General features: G+C 36.5%; 5 protein-coding genes and 1 long non-coding RNA gene across 9 annotated transcripts; 2 read left to right on the forward strand and 4 right to left on the reverse strand.

Moving 5' to 3' along the window:
* On the forward strand, positions 212-1,827 carry LOC109949105. Its single transcript, XM_020563469.1, has 2 exons — positions 212-1,240; positions 1,676-1,827. The coding sequence occupies exons 1-2, from the start codon at positions 949-951 to the stop codon at positions 1,786-1,788; spliced, it is 405 nt and encodes a 134-aa protein (XP_020419058.1). The 5' UTR covers positions 212-948; the 3' UTR covers positions 1,789-1,827.
* On the forward strand, positions 2,896-3,674 carry LOC18777816 (NDR1/HIN1-like protein 3). Its single transcript, XM_007210794.2, has one exon. It carries the CDS (start codon positions 2,979-2,981, stop codon positions 3,603-3,605), a length of 627 nt encoding a protein of 208 aa, XP_007210856.2. The 5' UTR covers positions 2,896-2,978; the 3' UTR covers positions 3,606-3,674.
* On the reverse strand, positions 3,688-9,604 carry LOC18777665 (protein BONZAI 1). 2 transcript variants are annotated; one of them, XM_007210195.2, is made up of 16 exons: positions 9,208-9,604; positions 8,814-8,861; positions 8,167-8,315; positions 8,028-8,076; positions 7,658-7,714; positions 6,965-7,159; positions 6,705-6,839; positions 6,265-6,326; positions 6,063-6,165; positions 5,865-5,979; positions 5,465-5,541; positions 5,246-5,383; positions 4,987-5,151; positions 4,639-4,752; positions 4,412-4,508; positions 3,688-4,319 (listed from the first exon to the last, which is right to left on the reverse strand). In XM_007210195.2, the coding sequence occupies exons 1-16, from the start codon at positions 9,355-9,357 to the stop codon at positions 4,225-4,227; spliced, it is 1,749 nt and encodes a 582-aa protein (XP_007210257.1). In that variant the 5' UTR covers positions 9,358-9,604; the 3' UTR covers positions 3,688-4,224. The 2 variants fall into 2 exon arrangements, with proteins under 2 accessions (XP_007210257.1, XP_020419196.1); XM_020563607.1 differs by having other exon boundaries at positions 8,167-8,354; positions 9,208-9,224.
* Positions 12,364-15,773, reverse strand: LOC18777080. The gene is made up of 5 exons (XM_020563610.1): positions 15,349-15,773; positions 14,162-14,589; positions 13,944-14,063; positions 13,292-13,839; positions 12,364-12,901 (listed from the first exon to the last, which is right to left on the reverse strand). Exons 1-5 carry the CDS (start codon positions 15,497-15,499, stop codon positions 12,625-12,627), a joined length of 1,524 nt encoding a protein of 507 aa, XP_020419199.1. The 5' UTR covers positions 15,500-15,773; the 3' UTR covers positions 12,364-12,624.
* On the reverse strand, positions 16,429-17,683 carry LOC109949140. The gene is made up of 3 exons (XR_002271628.1): positions 17,471-17,683; positions 16,994-17,111; positions 16,429-16,883 (listed from the first exon to the last, which is right to left on the reverse strand). It is a non-coding gene; the product is annotated as an uncharacterized LOC109949140 (long non-coding RNA).
* On the reverse strand, positions 22,416-26,763 carry LOC18776872. 3 transcript variants are annotated; one of them, XM_020563608.1, is made up of 8 exons: positions 26,403-26,763; positions 25,585-25,741; positions 25,339-25,497; positions 25,011-25,167; positions 24,440-24,484; positions 23,879-24,044; positions 23,337-23,707; positions 22,416-23,037 (listed from the first exon to the last, which is right to left on the reverse strand). In XM_020563608.1, the coding sequence occupies exons 1-8, from the start codon at positions 26,622-26,624 to the stop codon at positions 22,719-22,721; spliced, it is 1,596 nt and encodes a 531-aa protein (XP_020419197.1). In that variant the 5' UTR covers positions 26,625-26,763; the 3' UTR covers positions 22,416-22,718. The 3 variants fall into 3 exon arrangements, with proteins under 3 accessions (XP_020419197.1, XP_007211232.2, XP_020419198.1); XM_007211170.2 differs by having other exon boundaries at positions 25,339-25,741; XM_020563609.1 differs by having other exon boundaries at positions 25,339-25,749; positions 26,403-26,494.

Genomic DNA, 27,173 nt, shown 5'->3' on the forward strand with positions numbered 1-27,173 from the left:
ATAAAGGGCACATTCTTGAACTTTGGCCCTAGGCCTTAAATCACCTAGGGCCGGCCCTGGTCACCTTTAGCAACGAGAATGCCATGAGGGACGCGATCGAAGGCATGAACGACCAGAACTTCGACGACCGTAACATCACTGTCAACAAGGCCCAGTCTTGTGGAAGCGGCGGTGGTGGTAACGGGGGTTGCAACTGCGGAGGTGGCGGCAGAGCATTGCCTATTTGATTTGATTTTTCTCTTTTTCTCTATCTCTGGTTTAAATGTGGAAAATGGATTAAAAAAACAATTTGTAGGTGTTTTCTGAATTTTAGTTTGCTATCTGGTGTTGGTTGATTTTGAATTGATCATACGTGTTAGCAAAAAATTCATGCATTGCTGTCTCTCATCTGTAGTTGTTGTTCAGTTTAATCCTTGCAGGAGCTTGTACCCAAGTGTGTGAGGCTGGCTTACTTGTTTCATGTTTGATGTAGTAGCACTAGTCATTTTGATTTGGCTGTAAGATTTAGCTATAAGGAATTGCTTTTTGCGTTTTGAAATCAAACCAATTTCTCATTTGAAGCAATAAGTTTCTAGAATCTGTTATACACATGAACTTATTTGATGACTGCAAAGACTTATATTAATTTCTTGGATGATCAAATTGACTATTTTCGGTATGAAATGCTTGCTAAATATGCATCTCTAACCTGAGTGTAGCACAATGCGCTGTGACTTAACCCACAGAGCTTACTATTGAATGAAAAACAAGATATCCTCTTTTTATTTTCCTCTATTGATCTACTATATGGAGTTTCTTTGCTTTTTTTGCCATGTTGAATTATGAATATGGATTTCTTAGTTCAATTTAGAAAATCTATGTTATTCTCTTATTGGTTCAGCATATATCTATTGAAATTTTGACGCGGGGAGTGAATGGTTTCATATTATCCCTGTAGTTTATAGTGAAATGACATACTATTCAAATTATGTATACTATTTCACCTTATCAGTTATGTGCTTCGGGCTTATGATTGTTATCTGTGTTGTTCCAATTATTCTATTATGCTTAATTATTTTGTTCTTATTTCTTGTTGTCAGATTTGGTGAACAACCTTGGTACCATTGCAAGGGTGGCACCAAGGAATTTATGGAAGCCTTGGCTGCTGGTGCTTATCTTGTTGCAGATAAGGTCATTGTTACCACCAAGCACAATGATGATGAGAAGTATGTGTGGGAGCCACTCCGATTCAATGTTTATGGTATGTAGAGTAATGAAGGATCAATTAATTATGCAAATGAAATGATGTAGTTGATTTTGAGTGGTATGGAGTTGTAAATTTTTATCGTACTTATTATGCAAATGAAATGATGTAGTTGATTTTGAGTGGTATGGAGTTGTAAATTTTTATCGTACTTATTATGCAAATGAAATGATGTAGTTGTTAACTTCTAGTAAGTGGTATGAATAGTTGTTATACTGTTCATACCTTGCAACTAAGTTGATTTCTATGACATAGTATTAATAGTGTACTTCTATGAGATAGTATTAACAGATTTTTAGTAACAAAACATGCTCTATATTTTGCTCTATATATAGCTGTGCACTTGAAGTTTATGATATGCAAAATGTGATTTTTACTAGGAATATGGTTCTATGACATAGTATTAACAATGTACTCTTTTTTTTCTTGTAGAGGTATTTCCTTTTGCCTTTGCGATTGTATCTGGTGAAACTGTAGACAATTGGAGGTGGTTTCTACAAAGGATATCGGATGTTTTGCTGGGTTTTTTTGGATTTTTTGTATGAAATGTTATTAACAATGTTTTTTGTGTGAAATGGTATTAACAATGTTTTTTTGTATGAAATGGTATTAACAATGTTTTTTTGGTTTGTATGAAATGGTATTAACAATCTTTTTCTATGAAATGGTATTAACAATGTACTTGTATGACATGATATTAATAATGTACTTCTATGACATGGTTTGTAGAGATTCGATGAAAAATGAAGGGTCGTGGGGACATGCCCTTGGTTTTCGTGTTTTTAAAAATAAAAAAAAAACTTAAGTTTGGGTTGTTTAAAAAAATCTGGGCTGGGTTTTTTTTGGATTTTTTTTTTTTTTTTTTTGTGTTTTTTGTATTGGGCTTCTTTTAAGTTAGTTAGTGGTACTCATGTAATTTATAGGAAATTCAACACTCATTTTGTATGTAGTAAATAGTTGTTGGGTATGTTTCTAAACTACATTCCATGTAGGATTTTATTTATTTATAATTTCAGCTCATATTTTAGGTATATTACTAAAGCTCCCATTTTGTGTTTGGGGTAGCCTCTCAGAGGCGTTTATTTTAGCCCTTGAGCCTTTTGTATTTGTACTGCACTTATAGCGTAATTTATAAATGCAATCTCCCTAACATTTGGAAAAAGAAAAAAAAAAAAAAAAGGAATCAACAATTCTCACAAAATATTGAAGTGTGATAATCACACCGTCATGTGTGTGATGTTACTTAAGGTATAATATTAGTATTTAAATACATGTATTGTAATATGTGAATTAGTAATACTACACAAGTGAAGGTCAAACCGAAAACCCTAATTAATACTCACGTATAAGAAGTAAATTTTGTTGATTTCTTCCTTTTTCTACCCCTTTTGTAATGTAGTGACTTGATTTGGTCATAATTTGACTTTTCAGTTTGAGTTTCAAACGTATACGTACGTAATATATCACCTAAAGATTAGTACCATGTTGTTCTACAACTCCAATCCCTTAAACCATGGATGATGATAAAATATATTTTCCAGATTTTTCTAGAAATATTCCGGATATGCATAATCAATTTCCTGATTATTCTCCTCTCCCCCACTCCCCTATAATTACTTTCCTTCCTTCCTTGTGTGTTGTACACCATTGTATTCTAAAAATTTCTAACCTAATTCTATAGCCCTCAAATTAGCTGAAGCTCTCCAATATTCTTCTCGTTCTTTAGCAGCCAGCCATGTCTGCAAAAGATGACAGCTTTGGCAGCAGCTACCTCCCTTCTTTGGACGAAACAGACGATCTCAAAATTACCAAGCCAGACGTAGTGAGATTTGCCCTGATCATAATATTTGTTTGCGGAATGATATTTAGCGACATTACAGAGATTCCCACCGTCCCGAAATTCTCCGTCGACAATGCTTCCCTTACCCAATTCAACTACACCAAAACCAACCACTCTCTCTCCTACAACCTTGCCCTCAACATCACCATCACAAACTCCAAGAAGTACATCGGCCTCGAGTACAGTGACATCCAAGTCACTGCATATTATGGAAAGACAAGGTTTGCTTTTGTGACTTTGGTGAACGAAACGGCATCGTTTCACCAAAACCCTAATACCACAGTCAGCTTTGAGAATGTGGCTGTTCAAGGGCAGAAGTTGGTGCTGTTTGCGGAATCAAATTTTAACAAGTATAGTTTGGGGACCGCTGCCGGCGTTTACAGTGTTGACCTTTTGATTGCTTTCAAGGAAACGTTCCTCTCCGGCAATGCCATCTGCAATCTAAAGCTTCCTTTGGGTTTTAATGGAACAGCCGCGCCTGGTTTCCAGGCTACAAAGTGCTGGAGGAGACGTTATTATTAATTCTCTCTTTGTGGAAGTCAATGGTTTTTTTTTTTAATGACAATTACATTCAAGATAGTTGATTTGCTGACATCCTTAAAAGTTCATGATAACCCCATCAAAAGACATTGCTGTTTGGTGAGACACACAGTTCTAATGCCATGAAACATATAAATTTGCAACAGGATAAACAAAATTCGGAAAGGGAAAAAAAAATCCAGATTGTGCAGCATTTTGAACACTTTATAGAGATTCCATTTCGAAAAGATGAAGATACTTGTATTTCTATTCTGAAACTGTTCTTCACATCTTCCTCCAATTGTTGATTTTGAAAGATAACCCAGTCGCCTATAGCCATAACCCTGACTTCGTCGTGTTTAGGGCCTCTAATTGTAGAACCCTAGCCTGGTAAAGAAAAGCCGTGGACACTTTAATTGGGCTGTCTCACCAAGGCCACGAGGACTGTGCAGCTGCAGCCAGCCCAACTCGAATGTGATGATGCAACATAGAATTGTTTTTCTTCATGATAAAACCACATTTGAATTTCAATGCAGCCAAAAAGGGGAAAAAAAACAGCAAAAAATATTCAGGCTCATACTGCGTGAGGATCAAATCTTCATATGTACAGTTCTTTACATGATCACAAAATTGGTTTGACGTCTCTGGATCGCATGTAAGTCAGAAATTGAGAAGGTAGTTCTGCTAGAAGTGCCTGAACAACAGAAATTTCTCCACCTGCAAATCAAAGCAAAGTTACTGCCCACCTGGAAAGAATTGCTAAAGCCACTACGCAAAGTTGGTTTGCCAGAAATGAAAAAAAGACTCACTTTGTACATCTCGGAATGGAACAAACTGAACTATATCACGTGAAGCCACACGTCCAGTCGAACTTTCAAGTCTCTCACCCTTGTCAGCATCCAAAATCTTTACAACGAAAGTGGAGATAGTAAGTTGTAGCATTCAGGCTTTTATTCAGAGTATGACTTAGCGATCAAAACAATCGGTACTGTAACACAAGACATTCCAGCATTACAAACACAAGGGAATGAGATACCTCCATTTCTTTGAAGTCAGCTCCTCCTACTCCAACAATGAGGATTGACAATGGCAGGTCAGATGCTTTCACGAGGGCATCTTTGGTTTCTTGGAGATCTGTCACTACTCCATCCTACGGCAGTGAAATTTTAGAATAAAGTTGAGGTCAACTAAAAGAACTTCAGAGATATATACAAGTACTAAAAGAACTTCAGAGATATATACAAGTACTAAAACAACTTCAGAGATATATAATACAAGTACTAAAAGAACTAGAAGATTACCAACTGAACAGTCTTGATAAACTGAAGTCTAAAAGAAGTTCAGAGACACATAGGATAACATATTCAACCCCATTTATGCTTACCGTGATTATTAACAAAACAAAGTATTTTCGTCCACCATTTGCAACAGACTGGCTGGCATTTAATGCAGCATTGGTAATTACAGGTCCAAAAAGAGTTGGTCCTGCAAGAGAAACATTTTGGAGGGCACTTGTATATGCCATCATGATTCCTTGGATTCCTTCAACCTGAAAGAAGTAGATTTACAGAGTCCTTAATACAGAGAAAGAAGCTACAAAGTTTAAGATAACAAAAGCAAGTTCTGGTCATAAACTATTTCACCTCACAGTAATGACTACTCCCATTCAAGTTGAAACAATGATTTACTGGACCATCAATTGGTCGGGCTCCAAATCCCCAGGCAGGAAAGCGCTTGTCTGAATCATAAAACTGCAACACCTCCACAACATCGATGATTGCCTGAAAAACAATGTCACAATCATATGGGTCCGAATAAAGGAATAATTTGTGAAAATTATAATAAAGGGACCTAATTCTCACTTTCTGGTATGCATTTGGCCGTCCTGAAGGATCTATATAATGCAAAGAATCAGGCAGGCGAGGATTTCCATTTGAAGCTGATAACCAAGGAATATGAGTGAATTTTATAAGACAATTTAGCATGTACTATATGATTCATTCTGAACAAGTTTGCATTTATAAGAGGGAAAGAATAAGCGAAGTTCAAAATAATAAGCTATAACAATGCTTTCCTATAGCAAACAACTTTGCAACCATGATCTAGAAATATTTGCAAGACTCAACATCTAGTGACAATCACTTCTATGATATAATTGAACAATGAACTACGAAGATATATTTCTCAAGCCAAAGGAAGCATCTAGTTGCACTCATCATTTTTTTTTTTAAAGTTAAGTAACAAATACTTGTACATAAGCACCTGTAAAATCAACAGCGACCATGAAGTTCAATTCACAGCCCCCAGCCAAATAATCAAGGAAGGTGTGCTGGATGCTCTCCGTAAACTTGTCCACAAATAGTTGGCTCTTTAGTATCTGCAATGAAGTCCCAAGAACTTGTAAATTAAGAGAGATTGGGATGGAAATTCACTTAAAAATATATTATGTTACTATATTACCTTGTTGTGGTAATCATGCCCAACCGTGGTTGGTAAAAATAAATTCTCTCCTTGCCCAATAGCATGAAGCTTTTCCAACTCTGCCAGTGATTTCTGAATTTTGCTGTTTATTCAACAATAAAAGCACAGTAATGTTAAAAAAACAAAAACAAAAATTCATAGGAATTAGGGAACAAGATGGAAGAAATAGATATTTATTTACCCAATCAAATCATGCTTGCCATTGTTATTGAAATTAAAACACTCCATTATCAATGGGCTATCCTGCAGATTAATAATAAAACTTAAAATGAGAAAGCTATGAGAAACAATAGGAGAAGCACAATATGATCAAGCTATGAAGAAGCATTGCTTCTCATCACAAATACCCATATACATCTTTACTGATGGAATTTGCCTGTTAAACCACATGGTTACTAAGATGGAGCTCTCAGTGTCAGCATATTTTTATAGTGACAGTAGCCACATTATGGACAAATTAAGTTAACAAATTAAACCACCAAAATCTTTGACTTTCCATGGGAACTAAATGAACAAAGCATTCTGTGACAAAATAGAAAGGGGCAAAGCATTATAGACCCAGCAAACTCAATCTCCACTAATTCAGACTTATGCTGGCACCGAAAAGAAACTTGTTTATACCTTGCTTCCAACTTGTTGAATATTTAAATATATTGGTTTCCATGAGGGTTTGAGCTCATTCTTTATGACTTCTGTTTTGCAAACTGGAATTGTGGTCCCACTCTCCGTAAGTTTTGATATTATCAAAAAAGGGTCCTGTAAGACAAATCCGAACATGTGTCAAAACATAAACCATTTCCATTTGGCCAAAGCATGCATATATCTAGAAATGCTCATAAATATAGATATCCAAAAAGAAAGAATAACTCCACAGCCCCTACACTTTTTGAGAAGAGATCCTTGTATTCCAAATCTGAACACCTTAAATTCATCTCTACCGTTGTCTTTGAGCTAACAGATTCCTCAGCATGCACAATGAGCTTTCCACGGTCTCGATGACGATTGGATCTGCTTGGCTCTGAGTCTTCTCTATATACAAGATCGAGGGTTAATAACCTGTCTGATTTAGGAACTATCTGCACAGGTAGAAAGACGAATTAAAGGGTAAAAGCATCAGATTTCAGAGCTTCAGGTATAGTCCTTGTTGAATAAATAATTTCCACTAACGTATCTTGGTAAACCAGATACACTAGAAAGATGAACTAAAATACTTCTCAGATTAGAGAGATCGAGACTTTCATCACATGCTGAGAGCTTCTCTCTCTCCCTCTCTCTCATTATATTATATTTATATATATATATATATATTGCGTTGTAACGTGTCTGAGAGATGAAGCTCAGCTAAAGCACCCAAAGTAGAAGACCTTTTCTATTCTTTGATTTGATGCATCAGGTTTAGGTCGGCCCACCTTTGCAGAGGCAACAAAACCTCTATTCTGTACCCACTTAGGAGTCTGGATTTAGTTGGGTTCAAGCAGGTTTTGCGCATATTGGTCAACTTTGGAAGTCTAGATAGAATATCATAGATGTTCCGATTGTTTAATACTTCCACAGAAATGGTCACTATGTCATACCTGAGACAGCGCACAGGTTGCCTCACCAAGAAATTGTTGCTCTTCCAACCTAAGCATCTGCACAAGTAAAACCACCTATTATGAACCCGTTATGCTTGCAAGCACCTGAATTTTAAGATGTGGAAACTCTTTGTGTTAATACTTGAACTATAATGTGAAGTTACCAATACAGAACACTAAAAGCAAAAAGAAAAACAAGAAAGTTTCCCTCACAAATCAATTTCCATTTGATTTGACTTTTTGCCAAACAAGAAAATAACCATATTTGTCTTGCCACAAAGAGAGTTTCAGAGGACAACTGGATGATCCAGAACTCTAGCTTAAGAACAGGAATGACTATATGCAGGCACAGCATCATAAAATTTTGTACCTTCACATCTACATTGTGAAACTGAGTGTCAACGTCATACACACGAAACCTGTGATGAAAAATATACCATATGATACATAATTGTGAAACTGAAAACATGTTTTCTGGATTGAAAAAGAGATAAAAGCTTTAAACTTACACCAGAGTCTGCACAACCTCAAAATGATAAGTGATATTATGTTTTGTGATCCACTTTGGATTTAATGAATTTAGAACTACTTCAGTGCGACCAAGCTCTGAAAGTCCTCCATCTCTTCCTTTTGTATAAATAACCACCATGGGATCACTCTATAGAAAATAAAATTCATGAATAACAGACTGACATTCCTGAAACAAAAGAAAAATTTACACAACTAAAATATGGAGCATGAGAGCAAAGCAAAAAGAACTACCATTAACATGATAGAAGAAAATGAACTTTGAGAACTACATCAGGAGTATGAAATAGGGCAAATAAAAGGGGTCTTAGCACTGAAAATAAATCAGGATTGCTACATCCATAATTTAATCCTGAAAATAGCTACAGTAGCCGTCAAATGAAGTGTGAGTTGCAAATCTTACCATCAGGTTTTAAATTCAAAAACAGTTCATCTAAGCATAATAAACGTTGTATAACACGACTACAATGAGTAAATCAACTTTGTGAATCAATAAATTGCGAACAAGAGAACGACGAAAGTAAAGGACTCCATTCAAACATCAACTATCCAAACTAGCCTAGGCTATGGATTTAATAGTAGAAAACTGCAAGTAATGGTTCCTCATATTCAATGTAGAGCGACAAACCTTGGAGAGCACGTCCCGATCGCGCAAGTCTATTGCAGCAAACGATAACTGCATGTGAATTGTTGGAAAAGAGACAAAATAAGAAATTATTGAGCTCAAATGGGGGCTTTAACTACTAAAAAAATCCTAGAATTGTAGTAGCTTCAGCTGCAATAGGTTTCTTGAAATGAATATCACATTTCAAATTATTTTAATTATTTATGAATCCAAGCGCACAATCAAAATTTAGCTTTAGCGAGTTCAAGTTCTACAGAAAAATGCAATTTCGAACAAAGGATCCCACCGAACGGCGTCGGATTTAAGCTCAACTGAAAGTCCAATCCAAATTGCTAGTTGCTAAAGAAGACAGTTACAGAAAGAAATGGCTCACAAAAATTCAAGAGAGAGAAGTAACCTCGATCTGAGAGAAGAGGCCGTTGTAGCCGCGATTCCTAAGGAACAAATCGACGGCGTCGTTCGGACCGTCGTAGGGATTTCCGTGAGCAGCGGCGGTGCCACCCACCGCCGACATCCCGCCGGTGTCGTTAGAGAAGCAGTTGCCCATTCCGAAAAAGACTCAACTCGACTCGACCCTTGCAATTCGGGTTGGAAAACTGAGCTCAGCTCGACTTCCTCCTCCGCCAGTCAACTTCACCCACCTCGGCTCTGCTAACTCTCAACTTACTTTGTATTTTTCTGTCTCTTTATATATTATTTCTATTTATAATAATATCTCAAGCTCTCAATTAATTTGATTGATTAGAGGAAAAACGAAATGAAAACTGGAAATTAAACGAAACGCCAACTGAGTTTAAACTCTCTAGTTAAGTCCCCAGTCTACCACGCTCTACCAACTTAATCTACTTCCCTCTGAAAATATTATTCTATTCATGCATGGCCCCACCTATCTCTCTCTCATATGGAATCGGACCTAAGGGCAAGAAATCGAACTTAAGTGTAAAAAAACTGACACAGTATCTTCGTCAACGAGTCTAATTCACGTCTACTTATGAGTGGTATTTTAAACTCTAAAAATATTATTACTGTTGATTAAGAAAAAACGCGTTTTGCTTTAGAATAGATGAGAATTAGTTGAATCAATGTAAAGAGAAACAAATGGCGATTAGTTGAAGAAACCGCGTTTTTCTGTAGGGACTGTAAATTTCCTATGGAGGCGGAAAAAAAAGGGGGTTGTGGTGGGGGTCTTGTGACTTGCTGCTGTCGTTTTTCTTTTCCTTGAAACGGAAAGTAGTCTTGCTCTTTGAACCGTCTAGGAAGTTGCCCCATCAGATGTTCCACAAATGGAAAAACGTTGGTATTGATATTAAAGCATCTTCAACCGGCGTGTCAAACTTGTCATATAGATATGTAACAACTAGAAATAATATTTCACATCACTCCAATCGATATGTCAAAGCTGATGTGAAATGAAGGCTTGAAGTTGAGATGTTATTTTTGACATTCCAAAAACAAGATGTCAAATAAATATTTTATTATTTTTTTAAAGACAAGTGGCTATTACTTTCATTTATTCTTTTCCTTATTTATTTATTTTTCTTCTTTATCTTAAATGATTTGACTGTTACAATAATTATTTATTTGACGGGTGGAGCATAAAAGTATGCAAATGTCAAATTGCCATATCAGTCATCAAATTTAAATTTGATGTTTGGTATTTGACATCTCCCTTGGAGATGCTCGAGATGCTCTTAATAATTTAGCTCAAATTATAATAATACAACAATACACACGTGTTGTTATCGTCACACACAATCGAGAAATTCAACATTCGAGTTATTTCTGTATAACATTAGTGAACCAAGTAAAATGTACTTAATATGTTTAATTATTAGGACTAGTTAGAAATTATTAGGACTAGTTAGAAATTATTATGAGTTTCAGAAGAAAGGAAACACAAAAACAGAAAAGTTAGAAAACACGGAGTACTTAACAGTCACACACAGCTATGACCCTTGAGAATCCACCCACCCCGTTGTCCAACTTTTAATTATTTGCCTTTTCTTTTTGGTTGCTGCGATTTTACCTGTCTTTTACTTGGAAAATACCAAGACAATATTGTACACACCTTGATGTTATTTCTCATTCCAATTATAGAAGATGTCTCGAATTCGAAACTTATGTGCCAATAGCACGGTGTGTTGAGAATTTGGATGTTCGGATTCATCACATGGGATGTTTGCCACATGTGAGATTTTGATTATATTAATTTGGATGTTTTGCAGTTAAAAGCTCCTGAATTTTAGATTAATTACGAAATTAAGTGAAAAAAAAAGGGTAAAACTGGCATTTTAAATGGGTTAGTTTTTCCAATATATTATCTGTGTAATCATGGTTTCCAATATAGAAATATAAATATAATGGTAGCTTAGTTTCTTTAAGGACACATTACTGTGTCAGCATATGATGAAATTGAACGGAAATATAATTAGTCAATAAGCAAAACTAATTAAAAGAATTCTGCGCTGCAAATGGAAGTCAATAAAACGACATGTTGCTTTCTCTCCATATAATTATGCAGAGAAAAAGAAAGAAAGCAACAAAGAAAGGCAGAGAGAGAGACCGAGCAAAGCAGACATGGCCAGCTAAAGTGAATAGCTCATGTTGGCATGCATGGCTGTTTAAAGGTTCATAATAACAATTATTGCATGCCCATTTATTCTAATAATAATGTGTACCAGCTATAAAAATAAATAAAAAGTACCCAAAAACAAAACATATATAATGGCATTGACATAGCAGAAATCTTTCTGGCTCATTTCAGCCTGGAATTGGGTTCGCATGATCCAAGGTAGGCATTGCCTTTACTTTTCCACTTTCTTTAATCCTTTCAAATCAAGATGAATTCATTCATGTCCGGACCCGACATCTTTATAGTTTATCTCTCTCGTTTCATTTCATGATATATGTATCATTTTATACGTCGTGATATATTCTCTCTCGTTTCATGATATATGTATTGTTTTATGCGTCGTGATATATGTATTATTTTGTAGGTCTCTCTCATTAAAGATAAATATACATGAATTTCATATCTATGAGTTGTGTCACTAATTTAACAAAAAAGAATAAGTGGGAAATCCCCGTCAATTGTCATAACAAAGCGTGGTGGTGACATTCCTAGCTGAGCTAGAATTTCTTGGAGTCAACGAGCATTGAGGTCAACCACTAGATATAGATCATGCCATGGATGGTGGAGAGAGAGAGAGAGAGAGAGAGAGAGAGAGAGAGATGCATCTGAACACACTTCTTCCTCTAGCTACAGCAGGGTTCATTTCGTTTTGGTTCCCTTGAGACAGCCTAGAATGAGGCGAGCAGGTCCCGGCCTTGAACACTTGCTTGCTCTCTTGACAACAATCATGGCAATACAATTGGATGAGTCTTGGTCAAGGTCAAGGTCAACGTCCCACAATCCAACTGACCCATGCTTGCAACTTTATTGATCCATCTTATGACCCACCCACCTATCATAGCAATGGAATAATACATAATCATATAAATGAAGCAATCAAAAGTGATTGAATATGACTCTCCCTCATGCTAATTGAAAATGATACGAAATAATGCTCTATTTTTAAAAGACCATTCTGCAAGCAAGGCCACAGCTGCCCTTGCCCATTTTACACTGAGCTACAATACTACCAATGTATCATTCCTACCTACCTAGTAACTATTTATAACTGACTAGAATATTGTTTTAAACTCACAACATAAACTAAATATAGGTGAAGTCATAAAAAGACCAAGCATTTCATTGCAAAAGATTCATGCTCAATTTCCAGCATGTTTGAGATCCACAATTTGTCCATCAGCTCTATGTTGGGCTGGCCCCTGTCCAGGAATTTGATGACGGCATCGGAACTGTCCCTGCTGCAAGCCCAGGCTGTTCTGATGTGAACGTATGTTGTTGCATAGATGGTGGAGCATGTGGGGCTGTAGGCACTTGGTGGAGATTGTGGTGTTCAGCAGCATTCTCCTGCTGTAAAATAGTTTCCCCATCCGTCTGCAGAGATGACTGACTGTAACCATGCCCGAAGCCCGTGTGTTGATCAGTAAGAACCATATCCTGTGCAGCCTCATACCTGTAATAGCTGCAACACAAAGACCTTGATTATTTAAGTCCAATAAATAACAAAGATAAGTCAAATTAAACAAATTTAAAAGATATTGCACAGTTCAGCTAGAAAGGGGGCTGTGGCATAGTTTTTTCCCGTCCAGGCTGCTGTTCTTAACATGATCATATGCAACTTCCATTTAACCAATCAAATATAACATTTCCCAAATTACCTAATTTATTTTTATTTCTTTCTAGGGAGAGTCACCCAAATCTTCACTTCTTCAGTTAATGTGGCTTCCCAAAAGGGTACTATTTGCCTAGCATTTTGGTTTAGGAAGGCAGTTGCTTGGTGGAGCATGGAACATTCCAAGTTGCCAAAAATGAAGCTAAAATAATCAAAATCAAGCTGCCACGGGAAGAGTACCTTTCATATGATTTGGGTGCTGGCTGGGCAGTTACTTCAGCCAAGTGATGCTGCCCAAATTCAGCAGAATAATATGTCTGACTTGAAGCTGGCATAGCTTGTGGCTGCACAGCAGGATAAAAGTAGCCCATGTTCATTGTGTATCCATAACTAGGGGATTGTGGGTGCAGGACGCTCGGTTGAATATACCGAGGCTCCAACATTGGTGAAGCCCAGGCTGCATTTGGATCCTTCATGGAAGGCAGGCTTACTGAGGACTGAAACTGATCCTTCATAGGTTGTGCCGGCACTATTGGTTGTGAACCCACAGAATAATGGACAATACCCATGTTTCCTGTGGATCCACTACTATCCCACTGCTGATGGACTCCCTGTGGAACATGTTGAGGCACTAACACTTGTGGAGTGGAATGCATTGAACTGAAGTATGTACTGCCTGAGGAAGGCAGCCTTGCACCGGTCTGAAATTGATCCTTCATATAGGAACTGTCGTTTTGGGTGGATGATTGCATGGAAATAGGATGAAACAGTGATAACAAATGGCTTACCTGCACCATAAGATAAACTGGAAAGTAAGTACAGTCAACCAAATGACAACAATCCAATTGGTAAGGATGAAATTGAACTGATTCCACTTAGAGGAGAAACTTACTTGTTGGCTATTGAGAATTGTATTAAACTTATTGGAACCTCTCTTGTAGTTGTCTTGAATAGCACGTTTAAAATCACTCTCTGGCAAGGGGAGGCATTCCCTGTAAATTTTGAATCTCACCTATATACAAAACTCAAGTGAAAAAATTAAAAAAGCAGCCTAAAAGCTAATCAAGAAGGAAGTAAGGTATTAAGTGAAGGAGAGAAAACTAAACTCACCTGTGCAGGAAAGTTTCCACCAAAAGCCGTTCTTTCCAAGTTCAACTTTCCAGCAGTGGTTGCTTCATATACCCCATAAAGAAACTTCACATTATAATCAAATAGAAACAGCTTCATGCCTGGCCTAATCTTCTCTATAACTTCCTTTCTTCCAGCGGGAAGTCCAAAAACACGGTGCAGGTAGCATTCTGGTTTTGTTCTTCCATTACACATAAATATATAACCAGAAAATTCTTCCAGACCCAGATGGTCCTTACGCAACCCTTGATCCTCAGCAGCATCTCTCCTTATGTTATCAGCAGGAGAAGAAACGCGGTCATACGCACGATTTTGAGAGGCAGGAGCATGAAAATAGTTGGCATCTAAGTAGTTCACAGCCGGTCCTTTGTCTTCAAACGCTTCATCTCTTACCCTGGTCATGTTGAAGACTAACAGAAATATTATGTAGTAAGCCACCATTAGGTTATGTCAAACAAAGAAACAGAGTCAAAGAAGCTGAATGAAAAAACCAAATTAACAAAAGTCATTGCAAACGCCTTGAATGAATGCTGGAGGGACAAACTAAATTGGCAGTGGCACACATTTCAAAATCTTACAACTCTCTAAATTTCTAAAATACTTCCTACCCTTCACCTAGAGTACTAAATGGTGTCACATTTCACTCTTAGCTGCAGTACAATCTTCTGAATAAGGTAAGGAAGATCTTATCATGGTTTTTTTTTTCTTCAGAAATTTCGCTTGCATCTTCCCTTCAACCAAGCACCTATTTTTAACAATATCATGGTGTGAAATATCTCCAAGTCCATTTTTTTAAACTTTTATTTTCCTTATTTATGTTAGCTAGAGCTCATGGACGACTGTCTAAACAACATTTACATGGTGATGGCCAAAAACCCATTTCAAAAAATGCACCCTTTTCGTTGATGATCACAAGTTCACAATTGAAAAAATAAAAATAAAAACCCTTTTCACCAAAAAAACATAAACAATATGAACCCAAAGCATTCTCTTTTTCAACAGAACTTCAAAATCCAGAACAAAATGGCATTTCGAAAGGCCAAAAAGGAAAGGAAAAAAAGAGCACCGGCCTAGTTGGTAAATCAAACAATTATTAACAACAAAGTCAAATCGAAGAGCGACACAAAAATTGTACGATAAACCTCATTGAACTGAAAAATGACACTCACCAAATCCCAAGGAGAGACCGAAGCTTAAAGCGTCTCTGTAAGTCACAAAATTTGCCTGTGCGAGGAGAGACGAGAAAGGCCAAGTTGCGAGACTAAACAGGCCACTACAGTCCACAGTAGGGTACGTGTCACGTCGTCGGTTAAATATCATTTATGGGCTTCCCACCAAAATTATTTGTACTATTGCCACTAAAAACAACCTGCATTTTTTTTTTTTTTCTGTGGAAATTGTAATTATAGTAAGGTAAGATGAGTGGTTTACAAATTGTCACTTTACCTCCTAACGTTTATAATGGCTCAATTTCTCTTTGAACTTTCTTAACTTCTATTTTGTAACCAAGGTTATTTTATTTTATTAGTTTTCAACGAAAAATCGTTAATTTAGCTAATGTGACAGGGGTAGTCGAGTAATTTCATACACATGACTAAAATTGATGAGAAAGTAACATTTAACGTGGCAATTGGTGGGACCCATGAGAGATTATGTAATACTGGACTAGGGTTTCGAAACGTTAGATTTGGAAAAGGGCAAAATTTCGTTGAAAAATTTATCAGAAAATGACATTCAGCTGAGTTAATGATTTTTCATTGGCATCCACCCACGACGACCACCACCGAGGAAGAAATTCGTACGAGGAGCCATGAGATGCTTGCAAATGAAGATATGCAGCATCTACTTCGTATCTTTAACATGGGTGGTCGTGGTTATATATGGTTGTGGCCATGCCTCCATCTCCATGAACGTTACAGAATACATCCCCAATACACCAGTGATTCGTGAATTACAGTATTGATGATGATCGCAGTGCCCTTCATCTGGAAAAGCTGTTGTTGGCTGGCTCAAGCTCTCAAGGCAGCCCTTAGATGGGGCGTATTCATAAGAAAGAAGGCTGTTGAGAGACAGGCACAGCTAGTTCAGTTGGATGATTCATAAATATTACTTATACGATGATCGGAATTTTGGTGTCTTCCCCGCCTCCCTCATAGAGGTGTCAAACGGGCCGTGTCAGGTCGGCCCAACCCATTTAAACTCGTGCCTTTAATGTATTCGTGCCGTGCCGTGTCGGTCCATTTAATTTATCGGGCCGTGCCGTGCTGGCCCATTTAGTAAAATCATTGATCCCAGCCCGGCCCAAAGCCCAAGTCCATATTGAAACGGGCCGTGCCGTGCTTGGGCCGTGCCCGTGCTCGTGCTCGGGCCATACTCGGGCCCAAGAACAAGCCCATTTAATTTGAATTTTTTTTACTTGATTTTTTTTTCCCACTAGATAATTAAAATTATAAACATAAAACATATAACTAGAAGCAAGGAATGATGAACTATTTGAAAACATTAATAATCAAACATCCAAACAATATGAAAAAGGTGGAGGGCAAAAATGTGGCCTCGTTAAAACCTTGCCTTAAAAAACCCCCAAAGGAGGAAAATCCGGTCAAGGAAAAAGAGTACCACTACCCTCCCAAATTACACAAAAAGGAAAATAAAATTAATCTAGGACACCGGGTAAAATATCAGCATTTGTCATCTCACGTTCCTGCATCAGTCAACCGAAAAAAAATTTAATTATTTTCTGGAGTAAAATAAGATACTTAGAGCATCATAAATCTTCAAAAAGACATGCAGTCTGATCATCAACATACAAACCTGTAATTAAAGGTGGATCTGGCCCTCGTGTACTATGCAATATAGCAGTCCCAGATAACACAGTGATGAACCCTCAAAGTTTTGACGCTATGCTGGTCACGCTTTGACCAGAATAATCCTACCAAAAGATTACATACATTAGATTTATAACAAAGACTCACACACAAACACAACATGTTCACGTGATGATACTTTAAACATTATTGCACTGGCAAATATTGTAAAAGAGGTGAACATAGCATAATAGATAGGAGAAACAATTGCTGTGTTGAAAGTATCCAATGCCTGCAACCACACCAGAGTGAGAAACCAGCTAAAAAGTTCACCCGATTTCCAAGCTAGAAGAAATTAACAAAAATTCAAACTTGGAAAGACAGATTTCGCTAAAAAAAGTGGAACTCCAACCATTATTGAAGTAGGTATTTTGTTTGCTTAATAAGTTTGAGTATCAACATACAGCAAAAACAAAGTACCAACCTCAACAAACTTCATTAAGGGAACTTGTGCTGTCATCTTCAAAATATAAGAGATCTTCATCTACAAAACTTTGAGTTCGAAAATCAGCATCTTCCCAATCCTTCAAACACATAAGTGCCTCGCATATTTGAGGAGTAAGCCTCGTCCTCTTTTCGTCCAGCACACGACCACCTGCACTAAAAGCAGACTCCGAAGCTACTGTGGACACCGGAGTTGTTAGTACATCACGTGCCATAATGGAAAGCACAGGAAAGTTTTTTTCATGTGCTTTCCACCAATCCAAAATATTGAAATTGTTTCTTTCTTCCTCAGTCATAAATTCAACAAATTCAGTATCCAAATACTTAAAAACTTCAGTACGAGAACTTATTACACTCTTTTGTTTTCCTTTGCTAGCAAGCATACCAAAAATAGCTGCACTACTAGATGAAGATGAACCAAATAAATGAACAGTTAGAGCACTTTGTGTAGCTATTGTACCAACACTATATTTCTTCTCATACAACAAATAAGTATCATTGAATGTCTTCTGAATATTGGATATTGTAAGTGGTAAACTAATTGATAAATTTCTTGAAATTTCAGTCAATATTACTTCCAAACCACTTACTTTAATTCTGGGATCCATTATTGCACCAAAACAAAAAGTATAAGGAATCTCTGTCCAATACTTTTTATATTTAGTTTCCATTTGCTCACAAATATTTGTAAAATTACATGTAGTATCAAATCTGTATTTAGCAAAGGTAGCACTAATTGAAAATAAATCATGAAGTGCAATAGGAGATGTCGGATAATAAACACCAGAACAGTTACACGTAGCATCATAAAAAACTTTGAAAAAGTCCACCAAAGCAAAGCATACATTCCACTCTTCATCCCTCAACAGATTGTCATTCATTTTATTATTGTAATAAAAATTGATGACATTGGTGTAACATTTACAACTTTTAAGCATGTGATAAGTTGAGTTCCAACGAATACGGATGTCTTTTTTCAATTTTATAGGTTTCAAGCCATGAGACATACAAAGGTGAGCAAAGTCTTGCTGCCTAGAGCTACTAGAAGAAATATAACCAATAGCATCCCTAATCAATTGAAGCTGGGTTTGAATAACTTTTAATCCATCTTGCACCATTAGATTAATTATATGACACACACACCTCATATGAAAAAAATTTCCTCCGTAAGGAGGATGTAAAACATATTTAAATTGCTCAATAGCAGAAGAATTATTGGAAGCATTGTCAAAAGTAATAGAAAATATTTTATGAGTAATGTTATACTCCTTAAACACATTCATCATAGCATGAAAAATAGAACTACCAGTATGTGGAAATTCAAGAAGACGAAATGCAATAATTCTTTTCTGCAACAACCAATTTTCATCAATATAATTGGCAGTAACACAAATAAAAGGCAAATTATTACCACCATCCCACATGTCAGAAGTCACAGCAATAGAACCCTTTAAATTAGAGAAAACATTTATCAATTTTTTCTTTTCTTCATCATAAAGTTTCACAACATCACTCCTATTAGTATTGCGAGAAACTTTCTTAAATTCTGGTTGCAAAGCCACTTGAACAAATCTTTCGAAACAACGATTTTCAACAAAACGAAAAGGCAATTCAGCACATGCAATAAATCTAGCTAACTCAACTCTCATTTTAGCTTGAGAGTACTTAAATGAAGAGATTCCAGTATTTGCAGATAGTTGAGACTGCCTAGCATGATTATGACCTTTTTTTTAAGACATGCATTAAAATGCCTATGAAGATGCCCAGTACCATTTGTAGTTTTACAAGTCAAAGCATGTTTGTAATAAATACACACAGCCTTTGGAAGAATAGTCCCATCATCAAGTTTTTGGTCACAAACTTTAAAATGTTTCCAAACTTCTGAAGTTTTTTTTTCTTTTTTTAACCTCAGTTTGATCAATGTTTTCTTCTTGAGTGTTTGATTCAAGAGGCATATTAGCATGCATAGGTTGCTCCACATCATTAGAGGTTAAGTTATTCTCATTATTAGGCATGTCATCAGGATTAAGATGTTCAAAATTATTATCATAATGCTCACCAAAATCAATATAATCTCGAGGATCCATTAACAGAAAAAATAAATAAAAATAAAAATACCTCCCTTGGTGATTACAATAGAATTTCACGCCCTCAAATACTTGTTAAAAATGCACACCTCGGAACGTTGGCTGCATTAAAAATACACGCATCAGCAAAACAAAAACAATATGTTATAGTTCAAGATTTACGATTAAATAAATGATAGCATCCCACAAAACAATATGTTATTGTTCAAGCTTGTTAACATCTAAATCCTTTAAAAGTAGCAACACATTCATAAACAATTGGAACACATAAAGGAAAACAGAAACACACAAGTCCTACTCAACTTTGGTCTGTAATACCAATTTATTTTCTTTTGGGGTGTCGACATTGAATATGTTTTCCCGCTGTTCATGACTAATTATTAAGAATAAAATTTGTATCGCATTATTTTAAATAGAAAATTAACAACAATGGCACTGGAAAAAGAAGAAGAAAGAGAATGGCAGTTGCATGTTCTCTCTCCATTATTAAACCGACATTCCTGTGTATAATAGGTCAACAAGATGAAGTTATATAAAGATGGGAAGAATAATAGAAACATTCTTATTATATACAAAAAGAGAGAAACGTTCTCTTAACATTGCTTGATGCATAAATCAAATCAAATGGTGTTTGATCTGCAAAATGTTTCATTCAATTATGGGCAACTACTATTATCTATATCAATGAATTCAAGCAAAATTTCACTATATACAACTCTCTATCCGGCTTTCTGTCAAATTTATTCTCAATGGGGTTAATGTGTTGAGCTTTTTATACATACTCTATTAATTATATTGAGCTTTTATACAAGTCCTACTCAACTTCTATCTGTAAAACCAATTTGAGCTTCTTCTATCTTTCAGATTCCAATTAACAGACTCGGTATTATGATCTTTTTGGGGTTAATGTATATAAGAACTCTCTCAAAAAGACTATGAAAAGAATGTTTGAAAATCCAAACCAGATACTTACCATTCACTTGGACTGAATCTTCCTTCTTGTCTCCCAATTTGAACATAGAAGGTAAAATCTGCAAAACTCACACAAAAAAATCAAAAAATTTAGACTGTTGTCTTTGATAAATAATTAAAAAATAAAAATAAAAACAAGCTCAGACCCTACAATCAATGTTTCTCACAAAGTTTGAGCAACCAAACATAGAAACTATACGGTTAAAGCTCTTACCTTGTAAATCCAATTCTGTAGTATCAGAGAAAGCTCGTAAGCCGCCAAATACAAGTATCGCAACAGTAACAGCACAAAAGAATTGATCGTTCGCAAGCTATTTAGATGCCTCCAACACAGGTTTTGGGTTTTTATGATGCTATATGGATCTTCCAACACAGATTTGGGGTTTTTATAATTGGGGGTATTTCCTAAAGATTTATGATATATTGGAAGACGAAGAGGAGATGCAGAAATCGAGAGGAAGAGGAGGAGACGCTGCTTTGTTTTCATTGCTTCTTCACGAATCACGCACGGCTCCTAGAGTCTAGACGCTTTGAGTTTGAGTCCAACTCCAACTCTCCAACTCCAAATCTATTTGTTATGTCATCAAGGCTGGGTGGTTGTTTGTCAAGTGTTTTTATTAAGTCACTTAAGTCTGCCAGTAAGTAATTGGTCATTGCATCAATTTTTTATATTTTATATTTTATTTTATTTACTTGCTGTTCCAAGTTCCAACTTGGTAGTGAAAAAATACAGTAGATGATTTAAGTGGGCTCGGGCTCGTGTCGTGCTTGGAGCGGGCTCGGGCTAAGCCCGTCTCATGTCGGGCCACGGGCCGGCCCGGTCCATTGGACCTTTTTTTAAATCCCAGCCCGGTCCAAGCTTTCGTGCCGTGCCGAGCACGGCCCATTAATATTCGTGCTCGTGCCGTGCCGTGCCTCATTTAAATGAGCTGGACTCGTGCCGTGCTGGGCCGGCCCGACCCGTTTGACACCTCTCATTCCTGTCATGCTGCACCTTCTAAAATTGGGCGTCTAGGCGTCGCTAGGCGGATCCCTTTTCTTTTCAAAATAAATAGTATAGCCGTGGCTATACTCCCGCGTGGCTACACTAGGGTCCTTTTTTTTTCTTTTCAAAATCCTTGATTTTTGTTTATCCATAAGAGTAATTTAGAGCATTATTCTGTAATGGCAATTACGCAAGTCTCTATTGTCCTCTTTTGATTTTTTACTTTTCTAGAGTTATTACTTATATAAAGAATTTAGCATTTTTCCGTTTAGTACTCGTATTATATACATAGGTACGTATTTTTCAATAATATTTCTGTTTTTCGTTCACGTCTTAAAGACTCACATTTTTTAAAAGAGATATTTAGTCATATACTCATTCTTAGCACTAAAACTATAAATAAACCCTACACCATTTAATTTCTATAAACAAACCAAAAGAAAACCCAAAAAATAATAAATGATCCTATTTAATTTAATTTTAATTATTAAATTACTTTGATGCCCCATTGAGTGTTTTGAGCTTTTTTATGAGGTTTTTGGGTTAGATTTGGTTTAAGAAATCAATGGCAATTTTGTAATTTAAAAAAAGTTAAAAGTCTTTTTGTTATGTTGTAAATGGGTTTCATATAGGATTTTTTTTTTTATAATTTAGGCTCTTATATTGGGTATTATAGTGAATCTCCTTTTTTAAAAAGCAAACATACAATATACGTACTGTACACGTACATATGTATTTTTTATGTTTAATACACATTTTTTACAAAAATTTTCAATAATACAAATAAAATTCACATATTATACACATAATTTTCACATATTATTGACTAAAAATAATATTATAAAGTAGTTAATTTTGACTAAGAAGCAGAAACCACCAGATCAAAGATGAAGGCAACAGCTTTACTTAATCCACCAGCTGCAAATCTTTCATTTCCCCAAAACAAAATTTCATCCAATATATCCCCCATCTACTTAGTAATATCGTTTTCCTCAAAAAATTACATACAATTCCCAACATCTCATCCGCATTTTCCTGCTTGATTCTTACAAAAATGCCCTACAAAGAGTTGTTACTCTTGAAAACAAGTAACAGATCTTCTTAAGCCGACCTGAAATGAGGAACACAAAATGTACCATTTTCTTTCTAAGGGCTAGCAGCTGTTTGGCTGGACGTTCAATCGGCTACGTGGTTTTGTGTAAACCAATGTTCAGATCAGAAGATATAGAAATGAGAAGGGGGCAAGAGTGGAGCCATACAGCTTTAAAAACCCGTTTCTGATGAGCTCTTATAGATTGAGAAGGCTTATGGGCGTGATATCTGATATCAAATATGTGAATCATGGGATCTGCGGTACCGGATGAGATGTATAAACCATCTGGAGACCAAGCCTGATTTATCAGAGCTGACTGAGATTCACTGCTTTCTTGCTTCCACCCAAAAGCATGTATTTCTGTTTGCCTCAGTCTGATATCAAATAGTCGGAGCTGCTTCTCATGGGTCCTGCATATAAAACATGTTAACATTACAATCTTCAAAATAGTATAAGGATATACCGAAGAAAATCCCTTCAACGTAAATGTATGATTAGCTCAACTAGCCAAGGGTTTTACAAAATGCTATGATGGTTAATAATACACGTCAAAAACCATGAGGCATCTCAACAAATAATATGATTCAGCATGCGAATGCATAAGGTGACCAAAACGGGATTCAATTCCAGGAGTGCTAACAAGGCAACTGTCCAGAGAGCACGCGTCGATGAAAGGAACATTCTAGCTGCAAAAATCAGTGTTTCTCACCCTGCTTGAACCATGAAGAGATTAAAGTCACAGGGATTTGGCAAGACACTCATGCATTTACTTTCTATCTGATGCTTGAACTCTGCTCTTCCCACGTTAGCATCAAACCCAACAATTCTCTTGTCTGCTCCAGCGGATAGTATTATCTGCTTTTGGCACATCCCAGCGACTCCCATGACAGCAGATGAATGCATATTCCTATGCAATGCCCTTGGTTTCCATACATTCTCAGCATCAGTCTCTTTCCAGATTACAACAGCATGATCACTTCCACCAGTGACAAAACAGGTATTCTCCCAGGGTGGGAAAACTATGCTGTTAATGATCCCTTTCACATGAGGTTTATCTTCTAAGAAAGTAACACGAGCTTTCTGTCAATGCACAAAAAGACAAGAATCAGAGGTGAAATTATCTAAAAGCGGTACCGCACTTCTATATATGCCTGTTCTATATTTGTGTACCCAGGAGCACAAGAAATGCTGCTCAAGCCTCAGTGTAACCCACACACAATTGCAACAATTAATTTCAAAAGCGGCCCTTACCCCTTGTGTCCTATTTAGATTTAAAACTGATACTTGAGAATCACCACTATCAGCACTATAGACCGAAAATAGGCTGTTTCCCTCAGGGTGCCAGGCTATATCTTCTGGCCATCTCCTTTGTTTTGGGGATGCACAATCAGTACTACTAAGTAGAGAAGCACCTGACCTGCAATTACAAGAAACAAACGGATACATCAATCAGTTATGCAAAGTAGAAGCCCAGGCCTAAAAATTCAAGAACAATAGTGAACAGCAGAAGTGGATAAGCAACTTTATATTTCAGAACTGGAGATGAAAAATTGAAACTGCAACAATTAATACAACCAGAGGTCATAATATAATTATAGTTTTGCCTTTCTAAACACACCAACGAATAGCAGCCACACAGATACCAACACCAGTTTTTGAACCCACTCCCCAAAGAAAAATAAAAGGTTGAAAAATGGAGTGTAATAGGCTTGGAGATTGAGCAACATAATTTTCTTCCCCTTATAATGCTACAGAGCACACAATGTGAAGTTAAGAAATTAATAATGTAACAGGAAGAGATTTGGACTTTACCCATTGGCCTGAACTTGCCACAAGTTGACTATTCCATCCAACGCACTGCAAAAATTCCAAAACACTTGTCAAAATTAATCATATGTTTGCTAGCATTTGATGCATTTTATAGTTACTAGTTGTAGGAAAAAAATAAGAAATTCCAAGCTTTCTTTTACACGTCAAGTTCAAGTAAAGTGTCATTGCCTCTTTTTCAGCTGCTTACCAAATCATGTTACCAAAAAGAACAGTCATTCCTTTCTTTCTCTTAATAACTTTAAAATTTTAGGATAATGTCGTTTAACAGAGCACGCAAAATATTACCAACTTATGACTAAGAAAGACAGATGCATAATTCCAAAGCAGTGGCATATCTAATTGACAAACATTTATGTGTGCAGTTTCTTGAACTGAAAGGCAAAGGCGGAAGAAAGGTACAAGATATTTTGAGAATTGGATATGTTACTTAAAGAGTTAAAGTTAGAGGCCTATTCTCACCCAGATATCATTTGATTTTGATGATAAGCCAAAAATGCAACTATTCTAATTAGGGACATTTACTTCTTCCAGATACAGCAAACATGTTAATTACCTGGTCACAAAAAGTTGATCATTCACTGGGCACAAAGAAAGACTTCTCAACTTTCTCTTGTGCTGACTTGATATGTGATTGCTTGCATAGCACCGGATTATACTTGGTGAAGAGCTAGTACGAACCAACGGAATTAATTCTTTATGTTCTTTCTGTTCTGAAATACAAACAACTTTCCCATCACAAATAAAGAAATCAAGGAACCACACATCCATGGAGTTGAGTAAACATTATACAAATCAAAATTGCAAATGTAACCCAGAGATCGACAGTCAAGAGGAAACTGAAGATGGAGACCATAAGGCCAATCAACAGACTAGAGTCTTACCAAATTTCCGTTTTGTCCCTCTATCTTGAAGTTCAACTTCTTGCTTTGAAGAAGTTCTATAAGATTTGTCCCCTTTTTCTTTGGTAGCACTAATAGACTGACTGGAAACTGATGGACTGGTATGAGCACTAGAACTAACTGGAGCCTTCCCACTAGACCCTGCCAATTTTGTAGGTTGGGAAACTTTTGGAATGACAGCAGGAATTAAAAGTTCTGTTTTAGAATGAGGCTGGTTTCTAGTAGAACCTTGACTTAAATGGATAGGACTCGTTGATCTGGGTTCCACCTTTGCACTTTTAGTTCCACTACCCGGGGAACTCTTGGTTGACCCTACTTTGTCTTGGCGTCGAAGTCGTGCCAACTTAGTTTCGGAATCATTTAACCTCTTTGCTGCTTCCTCAAGCTGCATGCCTTTTCCATATAAACAATTAGTGGATAGTTTCCTTCAGAAGGCATCCAATGGGTTAAAACACATAGAAACATTCATCCTTTCCGGGCATAAAGAAAATGTGATAAGTATCTTGACTAGGTGATTTTCACTTTGTAGCCACTACACAATGGGTTCAAACAAGACCAATTGACTAATAAATGAACAATGGGGAACAACTCCACACAGTAAAGCAAGTCATAAATAGCAGTGTTTATGGTCAGACTCAAAACCAACAACTTTTGAGCGTGAGTTATTGATTTCTAGCTTTCATCTTAAGAACCACAGAAAAGAAATTTTGGAGTCTTATCACCCAAACTAGTTTAGGACACGAAACCAATATGTCTGATTGATAAAGGATTAGTTTAAATCAAACTTGCTAAATTGTTTCCAATTGGGTAAGTAAGAATTAGCAAAAAGTTAAACTTAAGCTTATCGAAAGCCCATGATGGACAGTTTATAGCAGCAGCAGCACATGAAATAAGAACAAACAAAGACCATTCCAATAAACCCCAAAACGTCATCATCGAAAAGGACCAAAAACAAGAGAGAGAGAGAGAGAGAGAGAGAGAGAGAGAGAGAGAGAGAGAGAGAGAGAGAAGTATGAAACGTCAAATATGAATGGTGGGGACGCAACCTGAGATTTGTAATAGGAGACGCGCTGGCGAAGGTGATGAACTTCGCGCGTACGATGCTCAATCAAAGCGACGAGGGCTTCTTCTTGCTCTTGTCTGCTATCTGGGTCGCCGTTCTCTTCTGTCATCTTGTTTGTTGCTGCTGCGGCTGCTGCTTGTTCGTCGTCGTCGTCGTCTATGACTTCTACGTTCTCTGTCTTGGGCTTCTTCAGTAGAGCGCTCATTCTAATCTTTTGGGCACTCTCCAGTTTTTCTCGGCGAGACCGAGACAATGGAACCTTTGATTCGGATTTTAGGCGGCCTGGATGGAACTGTGGAAGTTGCAAAACAAAACCCCAATCACACTTCAATCACTTCATAAACTTTCTTTGCTTTGTTGACAAAAAAAAAAAACTTTTCTTTGCTTTTTATTGTTTATGATTTTTGCTTTAGAAAATGAAAATAAATTAAATAAATAAATAACATTCTTAGGGGTGTATCCAATTCAAACTTTTAATGACTTTTATAAAGTTTAAAAGTCTGGAGGTATTCAATTTAGACTTTGAAAGAGTATTTAAAATCTAGTAGTATTCAATTGTGACTTTTTAAAAGTATTTAAAAGTTTAGTGGTATTCAAAAAGTTAATGACTTTTAAAAAGCTTATTAAATGAATGACTTTTCCATACTTTGAAGGCTAATTATTAAGAGCAAAAGTCTTGTCAATTTACTAGTGACTTTTATTAACTCTATGAAAATATTTAAGAATTTGTCATCTCTATGAAAGTCACTCACTT

This window comes from Prunus persica, chromosome G5, assembly GCF_000346465.2.
Source record: "Prunus persica cultivar Lovell chromosome G5, Prunus_persica_NCBIv2, whole genome shotgun sequence".
NCBI classification, from domain to species: Eukaryota; Viridiplantae; Streptophyta; class Magnoliopsida; order Rosales; family Rosaceae; genus Prunus; species Prunus persica.

Excerpts from the sequence above, each read along its gene's own strand:
- LOC18777080 (XM_020563610.1), bottom strand. The coding sequence starts at position 15,499 with ATGATATTTAACCGACGACGTGACACGTACCCTACTGTGGACTGTAGT. Across the intron at positions 13,840-13,943 it reads CAATTCTCAATAGCCAACAA|GTAAGCCATTTGTTATCACT; the intron begins GTAAGTTTCTCC and ends CTTATGGTGCAG. Across the intron at positions 12,902-13,291 it reads GCACCCAAATCATATGAAAG|CTATTACAGGTATGAGGCTG; the intron begins GTACTCTTCCCG and ends TTTGTGTTGCAG.
- LOC18777816 (XM_007210794.2), top strand. The coding sequence starts at position 2,979 with ATGTCTGCAAAAGATGACAGCTTTGGCAGCAGCTACCTCCCTTCTTTG.
- LOC18776872 (XM_007211170.2), bottom strand. The coding sequence starts at position 26,624 with ATGAGCGCTCTACTGAAGAAGCCCAAGACAGAGAACGTAGAAGTCATA. Across the intron at positions 25,742-26,402 it reads TCTCCTATTACAAATCTCAG|CTTGAGGAAGCAGCAAAGAG; the intron begins GTTGCGTCCCCA and ends AAAGGCATGCAG. Across the intron at positions 25,168-25,338 it reads AGGGACAAAACGGAAATTTG|AACAGAAAGAACATAAAGAA; the intron begins GTAAGACTCTAG and ends TTTGTATTTCAG.
- LOC109949105 (XM_020563469.1), top strand. The coding sequence starts at position 949 with ATGACATACTATTCAAATTATGTATACTATTTCACCTTATCAGTTATG. Across the intron at positions 1,241-1,675 it reads ACTCCGATTCAATGTTTATG|AGGTATTTCCTTTTGCCTTT; the intron begins GTATGTAGAGTA and ends TTTTTCTTGTAG.
- LOC18777665 (XM_007210195.2), bottom strand. The coding sequence starts at position 9,357 with ATGGGCAACTGCTTCTCTAACGACACCGGCGGGATGTCGGCGGTGGGT. Across the intron at positions 6,166-6,264 it reads GGCAAGCATGATTTGATTGG|CAAAATTCAGAAATCACTGG; the intron begins GTAAATAAATAT and ends TTGAATAAACAG. Across the intron at positions 5,384-5,464 it reads GGCCAAATGCATACCAGAAA|GCAATCATCGATGTTGTGGA; the intron begins GTGAGAATTAGG and ends ATTGTTTTTCAG.